General features: G+C 41.9%; 1 protein-coding gene across 6 annotated transcripts in view; it reads right to left on the bottom strand.

The window, feature by feature from the left end:
* Window positions 1-16,041, bottom strand: part of olf186-M (Ki-ras-induced actin-interacting protein-IP3R-interacting domain olf186-M) — a 389,935-nt gene that overhangs the window by 232,329 nt on the left and 141,565 nt on the right. For 3 of the 6 annotated variants that reach the window (XM_067136044.2, XM_067136045.2, XM_067136046.2), the window contains exon 1: window positions 13,228-13,255. The exons of 1 other annotated variant lie outside the window; for it this stretch is intronic. In XM_067136044.2, coding sequence (XP_066992145.2) covers window positions 13,228-13,240 — 13 coding nt within the window. In that variant the 5' untranslated portion in view covers window positions 13,241-13,255. Of the gene's footprint in view, window positions 1-13,227; window positions 13,273-16,041 lie in introns of those variants that run through there. 2 more of the 6 variants (XM_067136049.2, XM_067136048.2) reach the window with 2 other exon arrangements.

The raw sequence follows: 16,041 nt of genomic DNA, 5'->3' as shown, positions 1-16,041 counted from the left end.
CGTAAATGAGCGAATGATGTAGGTAGATTTGTCAGTTGGAGGAATTAGGACAAGAATTGTGTCCGTGTATTCACCATGTGAGGGTGCAGATGAGGATGAAGTTGACAAGTTTTATGAAGCATTGAGTGACATCGTGGTCAGGGTCAACAGCAAGGATAGAATAGTGCTAATGGGCGATTTCAATGCGAGAGTTGGGAACAGAACTGAAGGATACGAAAGGGTGATTGGTAAATGTGGGGAAGATATGGAAGCTAATGGGAATGGGAAGCGTTTGCTGGACTTCTGTGCTAGTATGGGTTTAGCTGTTACGAATACATTCTTCAAGCATAAGGCCATTCACCGCTACACATGGGAGGCTAGGGGTACCAGATCCATAACAGACTATATCTTAACAGATTTTGAATTCAGGAAATCTGTTAGGAATGTACGAGTTTTTTGCGGGTTTTTCGATGATACAGACCACTATCTGATCTGTAGTGAACTAAGTATCTCTAGGCCTAGGGTAGAGAAAGTGAAATCTGTCTGAAAACGAATAAGGGTAGAAAATCTCCAGGACGAGGAAATTAGAAGTATATGGATATGATTAGTGAGAAGTTTCAAACAGTAGACAGTAAGCACGTTCAGGATATAGAAAGTGAATGGGTGGCATACAGGGATGCTGTAGTAGAAACAGCAAGGGAATGCCTAGGAACAACTGTGTGTAAAGATGGGAAAAGGCGAACATCTTGGTGGAATGGTGAAGTGAGAGCAGCCTGTAAACGTAAAAAGAAGGCTTATCAGAAATGGCTCCAAACAAGGGCCGAGGCAGACAGGGATTTGTACGTAGATGAAAGAAACAGAACGAAACAAATAGTTGTTGAATCCGAAAAGAAGTCATGGGAAGATTTTGGTAATAACCTGGAAAGGCTAGGTCAAGCAGCAGGGAAACCTTTCTGGACAGTAATAAAGAATCTTAGGAAGGGAGGGAAAATGGAAATGAACAGTGTTTTGAGTAATTCAGATGAACTCATAATAGATCCCAAGACTAACAAACAACTGATTAGCAGACTTCAAACATTTGTGAACAGAAGTTTGAGGAATATCCTGAGGATATGGTGGCCACAAGTAATCTCCAATGAAGAACTATGGAAAAAAACTCATCAAACACCCATTGATATTGAGATGCATCGTAGGAAATGGAAGTGGATCGGGCATATATTACGGAGAGATAAAGACAACATAGCAAGACAAGCCCTGGAATGGAACCCACAAGGTAGCAGGAGAAGAGGCAGACCAAGAAACACATGGAGGAGGAGTGTAATAGCAGAAGGGATGGAGAAAGGAGGAAAGACCTGGACAGAGATCAGGACGATGGCGCAGAACAGAGTCCGGTGGCGGAAGTTCGTTGATGCCCTATGCTCCACTTAGGAGATACAGGAAATAAGTCAAGTAAGTCATAATAGATCCCAGGGAATCACTGGACAGGTGGAGGGAATATTTTGAACATCTTCTCAATGTAAAAGAAAATCATCATGGTGGTGTTGCAAACAGCCAAGCTCATGGGGAGGAGGAAAATGATGTTGGTGAAATTATGCTTGAGGAAGTGGAAAGGATAGTAAATAAACTCCATTGTCATAAGGCAGCAGGAATAGGTGAAATTAGACCTGAAATGGTGAAGTATAGTGGGCAGGCAGGGATGAAATGGCTTCATAGAATAGTAAAATTAGCGTGGAGTGTTGGTAAGGTACCTTCAGATTGGACAAAAGCAGTAATTACACCTATCTATAAGCAAAAGAACAGGAAAGATTGCAACAACTATCGAGGTATCTCATGGATTAGTTTACCAGGCAAAGTATTCACTGGCATCTTGGAAGCGAGGGTGCGATCAGTCGTTGAGAGGAAGTTGGATGAAAACCAGTGTGGTTTCAGACCACAGAGAGGCTGTCAGGATTAGATTTTCAGTATGCGCCAGGTAACTGAAAAATGCTACGAGAGGAACAGGCAGTTGTGTTTTATGTTTCGTAGATCTAGAGATAGCATATGACAGGGTACCGAGGGAAAAGATGTTCACTATACTGGGGGACTATGGAATTAAAGGTAGATTATTAATGTACCGGTTGGTACACCCCGACCCCGCAAATTTCAATTGTGCGCCTACAAATAATCCCCTACAGGAGAAACCCTGAACTTTAATAACTGAAGCAACTCTAAAGTTGCCCAGAAGATGTCACCACTGTAAATTTTGTAATTTTGAAGTGTTCTGAACGTTGTCTATTTCGATTTGTGTTTGTTTTGCCCTGTATCAAGAAGTGTGGACATTCTCTTCTAGATGTCTCTACAGAGAAAAGACTACAATTGTGCACTCTGGTGCGAAGTGAAGGGACTGTTTTTGAAGAAACTTTGTATACATAAGTTTGTACTTTGTTAAATTTCTTTCTTTCATTTTTTGGGTTGGCAATATTGATCTCTGTTTCTGCCAGTTTTGAATTCAGCCAATCCCGAATTTTCTAAATTAATTTCCCTCCAATCCTAGGTTTCTCGTTCATGTTGTGTGTAACTTTTGATGTTAGCCAATAAAGGGAGGGGGTGTGGCGCTTTTATTTCATTTAAGGTCTCGAAGCTTCCTTGTGGGTATAAAACTGCTGAGGTTCATGGCTCGTGGCCACTCCATCGACATCTTGCTTAGTGTGTGAATATGTAGCAGGGGGCGGGAAGCGCCTCTTTCTTCGGGCAGCAGTCCATCAACAAGGTAATGGCCGTTTAATAACTTTATTTCTTGCTAGCTCAGCAGTTTAACCCACGGGGCAGGTTCGAAACTTTTCTCATGTAACCTACCTTTAAAATGTAAAGACATTTGCTAAAAATTCCGTCTCTTTAACTACAAATTGGGATAGAGAGTGCCTAACCCTCTCGAGCTCCCACTCATATTGTTTTGAGGTGACTACGTTTTCATAACCGATTTTCTTTTTTCTTAATGTAATAAAGTTTTCTTATACGAGTCACCTCCCTAGTATGGGATTAGCCCTTGTGTAAGCGGCCTAGAGCCTAGTAGGTTTTAATAGTGTAATGTAGGAGTGCAAGCTACGCCTCCAGTCATTTTGTATTTTGGGCCATTTAATTATCCTGTTCTTTTACGGCCGAGGCCCAGTAGATTGGGTACTAATACCCCTGCTTCATTTGGTGCGGTAACGCCAATTGATTTGTAAGGTCGGTATGCCTTTAATAGGCTTGACAGATAGAGAGCGGGACAGCTCTTTATAGTGTTGTGGTAAAAGGGCCTTAGAGAGGCTTGAGATGTAAGGTTGGGAGCTAATGCTCCATGTAATTAGGGGTGTTCTGCCCTTTAGTATTTTTGTTGTTGTGAGCTGAGAGCTCAGAAATTATACTTAGGGATCGAAGCCCAGATCTTGTAGGCTAATAACCCCCGAAATCTTGTGATTTCTTTGTACCTGATTTTGGCTTGTTGACTTGTTAAGTTTTCAAATTCTGTGTCACCACTGTTAAGTTTTGAAAATATAACCTTTGTTGAAATTTTAATTAATTTTTCGAACTTGTAGTTAGACCCATTCCAGCCCGCACCTTCTTTCACCTCTGCTGAACCACCAAAATCCCGTAACAATTAAAATCAATCAAAGGCATTTATGTTGACAATTGGGCTTCAGTGAGAATCGATGGTAGAATGAGTTCTTGCTTCAGGGTACTTGCAGGAGTTAGACAAGGCTGTAATCTTTCATCTTTGCTGTTCGTAGTTTACATGGATCATCTACTGAAAGGTATAAAATGGCAGAGAGGGATTCAGTTAGGTGGAAATGTAGTAAGCAGTTTGGCCTATGCTGACGACTTGGTCTTAATGGCAGACTGTGCCGAAAGCCTGCAGTCTAATATCTTGGAACTTGACAATAGGTACAATGAGTATGGTATGAAAATTAGCCCCTCGAAGACTAAATTTATGTCAGTAGGTAAGAAATTCAACAGAACTGAATGTCAGATTGATGATACAAAGCTAGAACAGGTCGATAATTTCAAGTATTTAGGTTGTGTGTTCTCCCAGGATGGTAATATAGTAAGTGAGATTGAATCAAGGTGTAGTAAAGCTACTGCAGTGAGCTCGCAGTTGCGATCAGCAGTATTCTGTAAGAAGGAAGTCAGCTCCCAGACGAAACTATCTTTACATCGGTCTGTTTTCAGACCAACTTTGCTTTACGGGAGCGAAAGCTGGGTGGACTCAGGATATCTTATTCATAAGTTAGAAGTAACAGACATGAAAGTAGCAAGAATGATTGCCGGTACAAACAGGTGGGAACAATGGCAGGAGGGTACTCGGAATGAGGAGATAAAGGCTAATTTAGGAATGAACTCGATGGATGAAGCTGTTCACATAAACCGGCTTCGGTGGTGGGGTCATGTGAGGCGAATGGAGGAGGATAGGTTACCTAGGAGAATAATGGACTCTGTTATGGAGGGTAAGGGAAGTAGGGGGAGACCAAGACGACGATGGTTAGACTCGGTTTCTAACGATTTAAAGATAAGAGGTATAGAACTAAATGAGGCCACAACTCTAGTTGCAAATCGAGGATTGTGGCGACGTTTAGTAAATTCTCAGAGGCTTGCAGACTGAACGCTGAAGGGCATAACAGTCTATAATGATAATGTATGTATGTTTCATGTGAAATCATTGCTTTTACTCGTGCCATTCTTACTGACGTCGTTGTAATGACCTATGTTCATTTCAGTTGGGTAAACCACTAAGACAGTCTTTCTGAAGATGTAAAAAGGCAGGTGGAGAGTGAGTTTCTGTCATTATAATGCAATTCCCCAACCTGACTGTGACTGATGGTAGGCAAGCGGGCCTACCAATACAACGAAAATTCCCTAACGCAGTCTTCATATGTGAAACATTTTTTAGTGATTTCTCCATCGCGTTTCTAGGCTATGCAATTTAATACAGTCTTGGTCACAACGTGTACTTTACCTAACCTACAATTTTGTATACAATGTAGAATTCCGTAGCGAAGCACGGGTACATCAGCTAGTATTATATATTATTGGTCCAGGGATCATGCTATTTTTCTTTCAACTAAAATATGTTTTGTGTTACTTACGGTATACTTTTCACCTCCATTTTTCCGTCCAGCGCTAGTCGTGATGGACAAAGATATTGAGAATTCACAGACATATCACTTCCATTCGTCAGTGCTAGCCCTGGACCTCAAGAAGGAAACAAAAGACGGCACGATGAAGCGGAATGCCACAGAAGAGAGTCGTGTCTAGGGCCTACCGCGAAATAGTCGCCATAGTTACGTATCTATATTTCTCTAGAAAAAAATGAAATGTCGTATGGCTTTTAGTGCCAGGAGTGTCCGAGGACATGTTCGGCTCGCTAGGTGCAGGTCTTCTGATCTGACGCCTGTAGGTGACCTGCATGTCGTGATGAGGATGAAACGATAATGAAGACGACACACAGGCTACAGCCAGCCCCGTGCCAGCGAAATTAACCAATGATGGTTAAAATTCCCGACCCTGCCGGCAATCGAACCCGGGACCCCTGTGACCAAAAGCCAGCAAGCTAACCATTTAACCATGGAGCCGGACATTTCCCTAGTAATAATGGTATTTCCCATTATTTCTCTAGTAATAATGGTATTTATTAATTTACAGCAAATTTTACTGTTGATTTGTGTGAAAGCATTATCCTCCATTTAAGACAAAAATTACAATGAAATTTCGTGGATACAATTCGTTCACGTAAGCGTCGCCTGCTCCAGTACGCGATCAATGCTGAATCCCAGATTCCTAGCGAGGAAAATGATGTAATGTATATGGTCACACAAACGTTTCATAAAGTTCAGGTCCAAGTTACAGAATTAATAACTACATAACGTAATAGATATCACAAGATAATACCAAGCTTCAAAAATTCGATTTGAACAGTTGTTATTAGCAGACTGTGTACCTGATCTTGTTATCTTCTGTTATGTTTGTTATATTTTATTGTGAAAGTTTAAATTTTGAATTAGTCTGTTGACAGTACAAGTGAAATGCGCTCAGTGTAGCTGTATAGTGTGCTTCGTAAATAAATAAATAAATAAATACACACACATTCATAGTAGAATGTACATTTTTGGCGATTTTCTCTTAAATTCTTTCGCCCGTGTTACTGGACATTTAGAGGCCCGCGGAAATACAGGGTGGCGCACGAAATGTCATACACTGGAAATTGTTTATAGAAAATGTAATATACAACATATTGAATACAAAATGGCGTTACAACATTCACTGACACGTGCATGGTTAGTCCGTGTGCAGGACATGTCCAGTATGTCCACCTTCTCGGTGTACAACAGCTTCGAGACGAACCCGCATGTTCGTGATCACTCTACGACACAAGTCCTCACTCAACCCTCGGAAGAAAGTCTCAATGGCCGCTTGCAATTGCTGTACATTTTATGGTTTATGGCGGTAGATTGTCTCCTTCAAATATTCCCACAGGAAGAAGTCGCAGGGATTGAGATCGGGGCTATGCGGTGGCCAGATTGAGCCGCTCTGAAAACGCTCGGGATATCGATGGGACATCACACGGGTCCCGAAATGTTCATTCAGGAAGTCCAGAACAACATTTGCTGTGTGCGGACGAGCTCCATCTTGCGTGAACCATTGTCTCTCTCTATTGGTAGTCGTGATGCAAAGAGTTCTGGAAGGAAACTGTGAACATGTCCAAGTAACGCGCATTATTGACTATGTCATTGAAAAAGTTTGGCCCAATAATTCCATGACAAGAAATTGCAGCACACACACACTTTCACAACATGACTTTCAACCACCTGCACAATAGCAGACCGTTCTTTCGCCCAAAACCGGCCATTCCGTTTGTTCACTGCACCATTGAGATAGACGTGTGCCTCATCACTGAACCATGTGTTGTGCAATACGGGATCACCTTCGGCAATAGCCCAAGCAGCAAACTGTACTCGCCGTTGCTTGTCAAGCGCCGTTAGTTTATGACCTGTTGTCATTTTGTATGGGAACACGTCAAGGTCAGACTGCAGTATTCTCTGAATTGACCGACGAGAGATGCTCAGCTGAACACATGCAGTTCTGGTAGATTTAGAGGGGCTCCGAGTCACAGCCGCTCTCACAGCAGCAACATTCTCCGGTGAGTGAACCGGCTTGAGGCGGGGCCGTTTTCTCTCCAGTATGTTGCCTTCTGTTTCAAATTGCCTGGCCACTCTGTATACCGTCTGCCGACAAGGACCCCACCGAGTACGGAAATGAACACGAAACCTTTCCTGGGTCCGAGCTACGCTCTTTGTTTCCGCATAAAACAACACTATCTTCACCTTCTGTTCACGCGACAATCTCCCTTTTTCCGCCATGCTGTATAAGTGGCAGCCGGTACGCATGCGCGACATGTGGTGCTGCCTGTCGGATCACGCATGAAATAAGGTTTCTGTTCACGGAAGGACATCGTTGTGAGCCCAGGTTTACGCATTTTATAAAACATTTCCGATGGACTGGCGTAGCCAAGGGGGGGGGGCCCACTGGGGCCGGGCCCCCCCCCCCCAAAATGTTTCCTGAAACTAGAGCGAGGATCAGTCGTTGTTTTACGTACGATACGAACAACTTAAAACTTACGCCGAAATGACGAATTAACGTAGCGACAAAGAATATACTAGCAGGGCTCAATACGGCCATTCATAATTCTTCATATTTGTACTGCTTGAATGAAAGGAAGACACTTAGGTTTGTGATGCGCGGGGTATTTCACTGTAGAGGCCTCAGTATTGGGAATGTGTTGACAAAATAATGCCAAAAGATGAGGAAAGGGGCAATTAGCCAGGGATTACTCAGTAGGGGGCCGGAACGTGACCACCGAGATAACGGGGTCCACAGCCAGAAACAGTTGAACAACATCGTGTCAACTTTGGCAGATCAGTTCCAGTAAACTGGGGTTGTACCGTGGTTGAAAGATGTGCTGTGTTTAAGTTGCAGCGTTCGGAAGACTGTGACAGGATTGTGAGCTGCACGTTAGTTTCTCATTTTGTGCCATATAATAACTTTATTTGTCACTAACGGCAAAATAATGTGCATCCTCGGTAAGTTATGATTTTTTAAAAATTCTAATAGCAAGACAGATCGCAGATGCGTGCCTTAGTTCTATAGGTAGGTCTATATATTTTGTCAAATGCCCGGGGACTGATTAGAACTTCAAATGGCACCATCAAAAGTACATGTAACCATCTTGTAATTAGCGGACGTGATAACTCAGTTCCAATGGTTCTATTTTCTCATCAAGACGGCCGAGGCTTGAGTCGCAGTCGATGCATGAAACATTTTTAAAATGGGAAGTCACGTTCTATTGATGCAGATTCTACTTAAAACACTAGGTCGCGTGCCTTACCTTTCTTTAGTACTTTTGAGTAATAACCGCATCATTTATGATGGGGTATTTTGAGTATCAAGCATTCTTCGCGCTTACCTTGTACCTTAAATGGTGAGTGGATGCAGTGGCGTACCCACGAAATAATTTCAGTGGCCAAGTCTAGGCCAGTAGCGTAGATACAACTTTTCCATGGAAGGGGTTGTGAAAAGATGTTTTATTTTGTATTTAGAATTTGCTTTACGTCGCACCGTAGGTCTTATGGCAACGATGGGAAAGTAAAGGGTTAGGAGTGGGAAGGAAGCGGCCCTAGCCTTAATTGTATGTTGTATGTTCAGTCTTCAGCCCTAAGGTTGGTTGGATCCTCAACAGCTCCGCCATCAGCTGTCATTAAGGTGTGAAAATGGGAAACCACGGAAAACCACCTTTAGGGCTGCCGACAGTGGGGTTCGAAGCGGATGCAAGCACACAGCTGTGCGCCTTTAACCGCACGGCCAACTAGCCCGGTGGATATGAAAAGAAAGCCGGTCCTACCGAGTGCGGTGACGGATCTTCTGTAGATATTGATGGTTTTGATTGTTGCCATGTAATTATATCCAACAATCGAAATCATAGCTTCTGTACTCTAAACCGGCTGCATTATTGAAACTGTTCGTAAAATTGATAATATCGTTCTTCGTTTGTGAGGAAGTAGAATCTTCATTTAATTTTTTTTTTCTAAAAGAAAGAACCACTTTGGTACGACGCCCCGTGAAGGTGACTACCTGCCAGGTCGTAGATATTTCGATCACGGGAGACTCATGGCCAACTCTATTGCACCCAGAAACAAGGCTGTATCTTCCCGATCCCATGCCTTTCTTAACTCTGTTAGTGGCGGGCATCGAATGCAGGATGCCTTAAATCTAATTCTAAAATAAGGTGACCTGAAAGTAACAAGCCGACCCCGCGGTGTAGGGGTAGCTTGCCTGCCTCTTACCGGAGGCCCCGGGTTCCATTCCCGGCCAGGTCAGGGTTTTTACCTAGATCTGAGGACTGGTTCGAGGTACACTCAGCCCACGAGCTTATAATTGAGGAGCTATCTGACGTTGAGATAACGGCCCCGGTCTAGAAAGCCTAGAATAACGGCGGAGAGGATTCGTCGTGCTGACCACAGGACACCTCATAATTTGCAGGACTTCGGGCTGAACAGCGGTCGCTTGGTAGGCGATGGCCCTTCGGGGCTGTTACGCCATGGAGTTTGGTTTGGAAAAGTGTACAGAGAAGTAAGCGACACCCCTGCAAGGCTCTTTAGCTTCCAGCTAGTTCTTCCGTCCGGTCTCGTGCATTTAGGACAGTTGGAAAACGTACGCCTTAATAAATGCTCTTCATAAAACCTGTGTAAACATACTAACTGAATCTATTTATAACAATAATCACAAACGCCTCCTTTTCATGTGGTTCAGTTGGTTGAGTCGCTGTCCTTCTGAGTCCGAGTTCGCAGGTTCAAATCCCGACTTTGGTCGGTGGCCCTCAAAACAGTGTTGAAATGGCAACAGCTCAATGTCGTTGGTTTCTGGCACGTTAATAAAAATTATACATACGAATATTAGCATCACAAAACTGTAACTTAATGCTCCTATATTCTGCACCCCAGGCATGCGAGGGAAACGAATTAACAATTTGCTTTACGTCGTAACGACACTGATAGGCCTTATGGTGACGGTGGGATAGGAAAGGCGTAGGAGTGGGATGGAAGCGGCCGTTCCCTTAATTAAGGTACAGCTCCAGCATTTGCCTGGTGTGAAAATGGGAAACCACGGGAAACCATTTTCAGGGCTGCCGACAGAAGGGTTCGAATCCACTGGCTCCCGGATGCAAGCTCACAACTGGGCTGCCCTAACCGGTAGGGAAACTAATAGGACAAGGTAAACACTCCCTAGCGTATGGTGTAACATATATTTTTCTTAACCAACTAACAAAATGTCTATACCCATACCCCTTACATTCTATATTTATTTATTTATTAGTGCCTTTTTTACAGTAGCGAAGTTAGGGCTCGAGGCCCTCTCGTATACTTAACCACATACTAATCAAAATCTTAAATAGAATACTGAGATACGTAAAACAGTTAAAACTACATAAATTAATAGTTTTAAAAATAAATGTAAATACATTACTAACTAAATTAATATTAAAACTAATTAGTATTGAAAAGTGTGCGACTGCATGGCTAAATGGTTAGCGAGTTGGCCTTTGGTCACAGGGGTCCTGGATTCGATTCCCAGCAGGGTCGGGAATTTTAACCATCATTGGTTAATTTCGCTACCACGGGGGCTGGGTGTATGTGTCGTCTTCATCATCATTACATTCTCATCCCGACGCGAGCCTAACATGTCCTCGGACACTTCTGGCACTAAAACCCATACGCCATTTCATTTCAATATTAAAAACTCTTAAAAATGACATCCTCAGGCACGCACACATTCACACTTCAACCATTCAGTCAGCTGTCCTCAGCAGGTAGTCTCGGCAGGTTTAATTTAATTTCGTGTGGCTATTTCTAGCCGAGTGCAGCCCTTGTAAGGCAGACCCTCCGATGAGGGTGGGCGGCATCTGCCATGTGTAGGTAACTGCGTGTTATTGTGGTGGAGGATAGTGTTATGTGTGGTGTGTGAGTTGCAGGGATGTTGGGGACAGCACAAACACCCAGCCTCCGGGCCATTGGAATTAACCAAAGAAGGTTAAAATCCCCGACCCGGCCGGGAATCGAACTCGGAACCCTCTGAACCGAAGGCCAGTACGCTGACCATTCAGCCAACGAGTCGGACGTCTCGGCAGGTGACCTTAAATCTTAATAAAGAGCTAGTTTCTCTGACCTGAGCTGACAGGGAATTCCATAATGTGACGCCGATCACCACAAATAATCTATTAATTGTATTTGTGCGGTGCAGTGGAATAGAAAGATAGGATCTAGAACGTGTATTTAAGTTGTGAAATGATGATAAAAAGGTGAATTTAGAAGAAATATACAGTGGCTGACTTTCAGCTAACACTCCTAAACACCATCGTTAAAGTGTGTAGCTGCCGACGTTTATCAGGCTTCAGCCATGGGACAGCCTCATAGTATGGGGTGGTATGAACATCGTACCCGATGTTGTAAATAAATCTCAGGCAGGAATTCAGTGCTCGTTGAAGTTTAAGTGTTTCTTTTCTCGTCATATCAACTAATACAACGTAACAGTAATCAAGAATAGGGGGAATGAGTGTCTGTATTCGTTTTGCCTTTAGCTCAAATGGAAATATATCCCTCTGCCGTTTAAGAGGGTGAAGCACTCCAAAGGTCTTTTTTTTACGTATTTCTTTCGTGTACCAGAACAATCAAGTGTTTCATTCATAATTAAGCCAAGATTTTTAACCGGTTTACTGTGGGGAATAATGTTCCCATTCAGTAGGATAGGCGGGATTGCGACATTGTTTGAGCAGCTCAGTAATTTTCGTGGTACCGAGCTCGATAGCTGCAGTAGCTTAAGTGCGGCCAGTATCCAGTATTCGGGAGATAGTAGGTTCGAACCCCACTGTCGGCAGCCCTGAAAATGGTTTTCCGTGGTTTCCCATTTTCACACCAGGCAAATGCTGGGGCTGTACCTTAATTAAGGCCACGGCCGCTTCCTTCCAACTCCTAGCCCTTCCCTGTCCCATCGTCGCCATAAGACCTATCTGTGTCGGTGCGACGTAAAGCAACTAGCAAAAACAATTATTTTTTTTCGTGGTCCAATTATGATTGCCTGAGATTTTGTGGAGTTTAATATAAGAGAATTTTGTTGTGCATATATACTGAGTCATCAGAGGTCATTGTTAATATCTTGTCTTGCAGTGTCGATATGTTATTTCCTGTCACGGATGGTATGTCATTGATATAAATACAGAAAAGCATCTGGCCGTAAAACAGGGCCAAATTCACATGTATGACACAGTTCGCACCCGTGACCCCCACAGATGTAGGAAAAACGGAAGAAGAAGAAGAAGAAGAAGAAGATGATGATGATGATGATGATGATGATGATGATGATGATGATTACTATTAGCTTCCGGAATCCGCACGAATCCGCCACTCTTACTTGGATCCAAGGACACTAATTTCCTTTTTAGGTATTCTATACCACCTAAACTCTGGAAGTTTGGTCACCTAAAAATGGGCCCCCCCCAAACTGAAATCCTGGCTACGCTACTGTTCCGATGTATGACATTTCGTGCGCCACCCTGTAATTTAGACGTCCGGGATGTGTGGGCGTGAACTTTTTTCAACCCTGTGTTAGCTGATGAACCGCTTACACGTTGTAAAGGTAAATGCAACAATAATAACGTGCACCCAACAAGAACTCCACATGTAAACTAAACATTAATTCCGTACGCTTACCGCTGATCATATTCGTTGCTCTGCCCGACCGCGCACTCTAATACCGCCACCCGGGAATAAAACCTGCGCGGCACCAACAGCCAAAGTGTCGGTAACTTTTCGCTGGTTCTCCCTGTACATTTTGATAAGTTGGCTGTTATTTAAAGTAAGAATATTGACCTTAAACAATAACATGACTACTAAACATTAGTATGCGTTGGATTGCAATTAGTAACTAAGTATATGTGAGAACACTAGCAGTACATAACAACTAAGGAAGAAGAGGTTCGTGCGCACATCTGATACCCACAGTTCACTTTCAAAACTACAGTAATAGAGTCGTACGGACATTTACCATGCAGTAGAGTTTTGTGCAGTAGAGACTACTCCTAGAAGGAGAAGATAGAGACAGAGAAGAGAGCAGAGTGCCAATGAAGCGGAAGAGACAGACAGAGAAAATGGAAGAGTCAGTCCGTTCTTGTCCGCTCCACCATACCTGCTGCCTCCATGTCTGGGCTCGACGGCGCTCCTGAGGCGGCGTGCACACACAACAGAAGGTCCTTATCAAGTGAGAAGACACAGGTAAACAGCACATTAAAAACTGAACAACAGCAAGGATGAAGGCCACGTACCCACACAGAGCAGACTTTGCCCTTTCTATTTCATCACACTCTTTAATATTCGGCCAACACTCCCAGAATGTCACCTTGCATGAAATAATATAAACAAGCATCAAATTTGTGAGAAAGTTTGTATCAAAAATGTAGTAATAAATTGTATTCTGAAACGTATTAACATGGCTATGTTTTGGGGCTAGGGGTCTATCTGCAATTATCGTCATCAATAACCATTGTAAACATGGCAACCAGCCTTCCTCTATGTATACTAGGCCAGTAGCGTCATCTTCTACTGTGCGCTTTCATCCTGCAATTGAGAACTTGAGGGGACAGGCACAGTACTTCTATACCACAGGGCTGGATGATGATGATGATGATGATAATAATAATAATAATAATAATAATAATAATAATAATAATAATAATAATAAAATTAATAATAATAATAATACCGTCAAATGGGATGAAGTTGAAAGGGCATTTGTTTTGCGCTACATTTGGTTTTATAGTAATGTAGTGTGAATGTGACTGGTCTAAATCTGTGTTAATCAATATAAAGAACATTATATAAACTTCAAAGTTTTAATATGCTTAAACAACCAATAAATATTACAAATTTACAAAAATTAAACTAGTTCTCACAAATGAAGCCTCTTCTCTTTTCACACTAAAAACCGCATTTGATAGGATGGATCATGGGGTACTACTGGCAAAAATGAGTGCAATTGGAGTAGACAAAAGAGTGACTGAATGGGTTGCTATATTTATAGAAAATATATCTCAAAGAATTAAAGTAGGCGAATCTTTATCCGGCCCTGTAATAATTAAGAGGGGAATTCTTCAACACAGTATTATTGGACCTTTATGTTTTCTTATATATACATGATATGAGTAAAGAACTGGAATCAAGAGATAAGACTTTTTGCGGATGATGTTATTCTGTACAGAGTAATAAATAAGTTACAAGATTGCGAGCAACTGCAAAATGACCTCGATAATGTTGTGAGATGGACAGAAGGCAATGGTATAGTGATAAACGGGATCGAAAGTCAGGTTATGAGTTTCACAAATAGGAAAAGTCCTCTCACGTTTAATTACTGCGTTGATGAGGTGAACGTTCCTTATGGGGATCATTGTAAGTATCTAGGTGTTAATATAAGGAAAGACCTTCATTGGGGTAATCACATACATGGGATTGTAAATAAAGGGTACAGATCTCTGCACATGGTTATGAGGATGTTTAGGGGTCGTACTAAGGATGTAAAGGAGAGGGCATACAAGGCTCTGGTAAGACCCCAACTAGAGCATGGTTCCAGTGTATGGGAACTGGAAAAAAATCCAAAGAAAAGCAGCTCGATTTGTTCTTGGTGATTTCCGACAAAGGAGTAGCGTTACAAAAATTGTTGCAAAATTTGGATTGGGAAGACTTGGGAGAAAGAAGACCAGCTGCTCGACTAAGTGGTATGTTCCGAGCTGTCAGTGGAGAGATGGCATGGAATGACATTAGCAGACGAATAAGTGAGAATGGTGTCTTCAAAAGTAGGAAAGATCACAATATGAAGATAAAGTTGGAATTCAAGAGGACAAACTGCGGCAAATATTCGTTTATAGGAATGGGAGTTAGGGACTGGAATAACTTACCAAGCGAGATGTTCAATAAATTTCCAATTTCTTCGAAATCATTAAAGAAAAGGCTAGGAAAACAACAGATAGGAAATCTGCCACCTGGACGACTGCCCTAAATGCAGATCAGTAGTGATTGATTGTTTTTACTTCTAACACTCCTTTTAAACACTTTTCTAAAACTTCAGTATTATACTTATTTTTCACTGTAGATTTTCGTTCATAAACACGTGGCATTTTCACACTCTGAATAGCTATGAAGTAACGTGCACGAAAGAATAAGAACAAATGCGACCCGCCAAACCTGTTTCCGGCTTTCCCGCAGCAGATCCATTGTTGTGTGGGAGATCACTTGTGAAAATAATTGTATTATTGTTGTCGAAATCAATCCAATTGCTAAAACAATTCTATCTATCGTTAAAATCAAATGTTAAAATACGTCATTAATTTATTAGCCAAAATAGCCAACTTCACCCCAGGTGTCTTTAATGGTCAACTTCACCCCAATTTCCCATGAATTTGACAGAATTGTATATAATGTCTAGAAATGTCAGTAAATACAAATAAATTCATTTTCCAATTCCACTAACCGCTGTTTTAATTAATCAAGGCACAACATATTGAACTTCGAGAATTGTATGATATTTTATCTCGGTTGTCCATACGAAAGTTTAAACATGTTTTATAAATTGAAAAATTCAGGATTAGGATTTTAAAAAATTGTATTTAAGTGCATCAATGGATGGAAAAAATAACTGCCATGACTTGAGGAAACTAAATAAATGAATCCCTAAATTACTATGAAGATATTTAATGGATAACATATACATACACCCTCGTACTGTATTTAAAAGTAAGATATTATTGTCATTATTCTTATTATTTCATTGTATATATCTTCTTAATGTTTTAACCAGGGAGGTCTCCATATGTGATATGAGTAATTTGGTTTGCACAAACGGATGGGAAAACAGTGCTATTTACAACTCTGAAACTTTGCGTGAGTCATATGGAACTGTCCAGAGTCCCCTTGATGTTATTGTCTTGGTACCCGAAAGGGGTTCAGGGCA

This window comes from Anabrus simplex, chromosome 1, assembly GCF_040414725.1.
Source record: "Anabrus simplex isolate iqAnaSimp1 chromosome 1, ASM4041472v1, whole genome shotgun sequence".
Lineage (NCBI taxonomy): Eukaryota > Metazoa > Arthropoda > Insecta > Orthoptera > Tettigoniidae > Anabrus > Anabrus simplex.
Note: the sequence above shows the minus strand (reverse complement) of the source record. Positions and strands in the feature narration are given on the sequence as shown.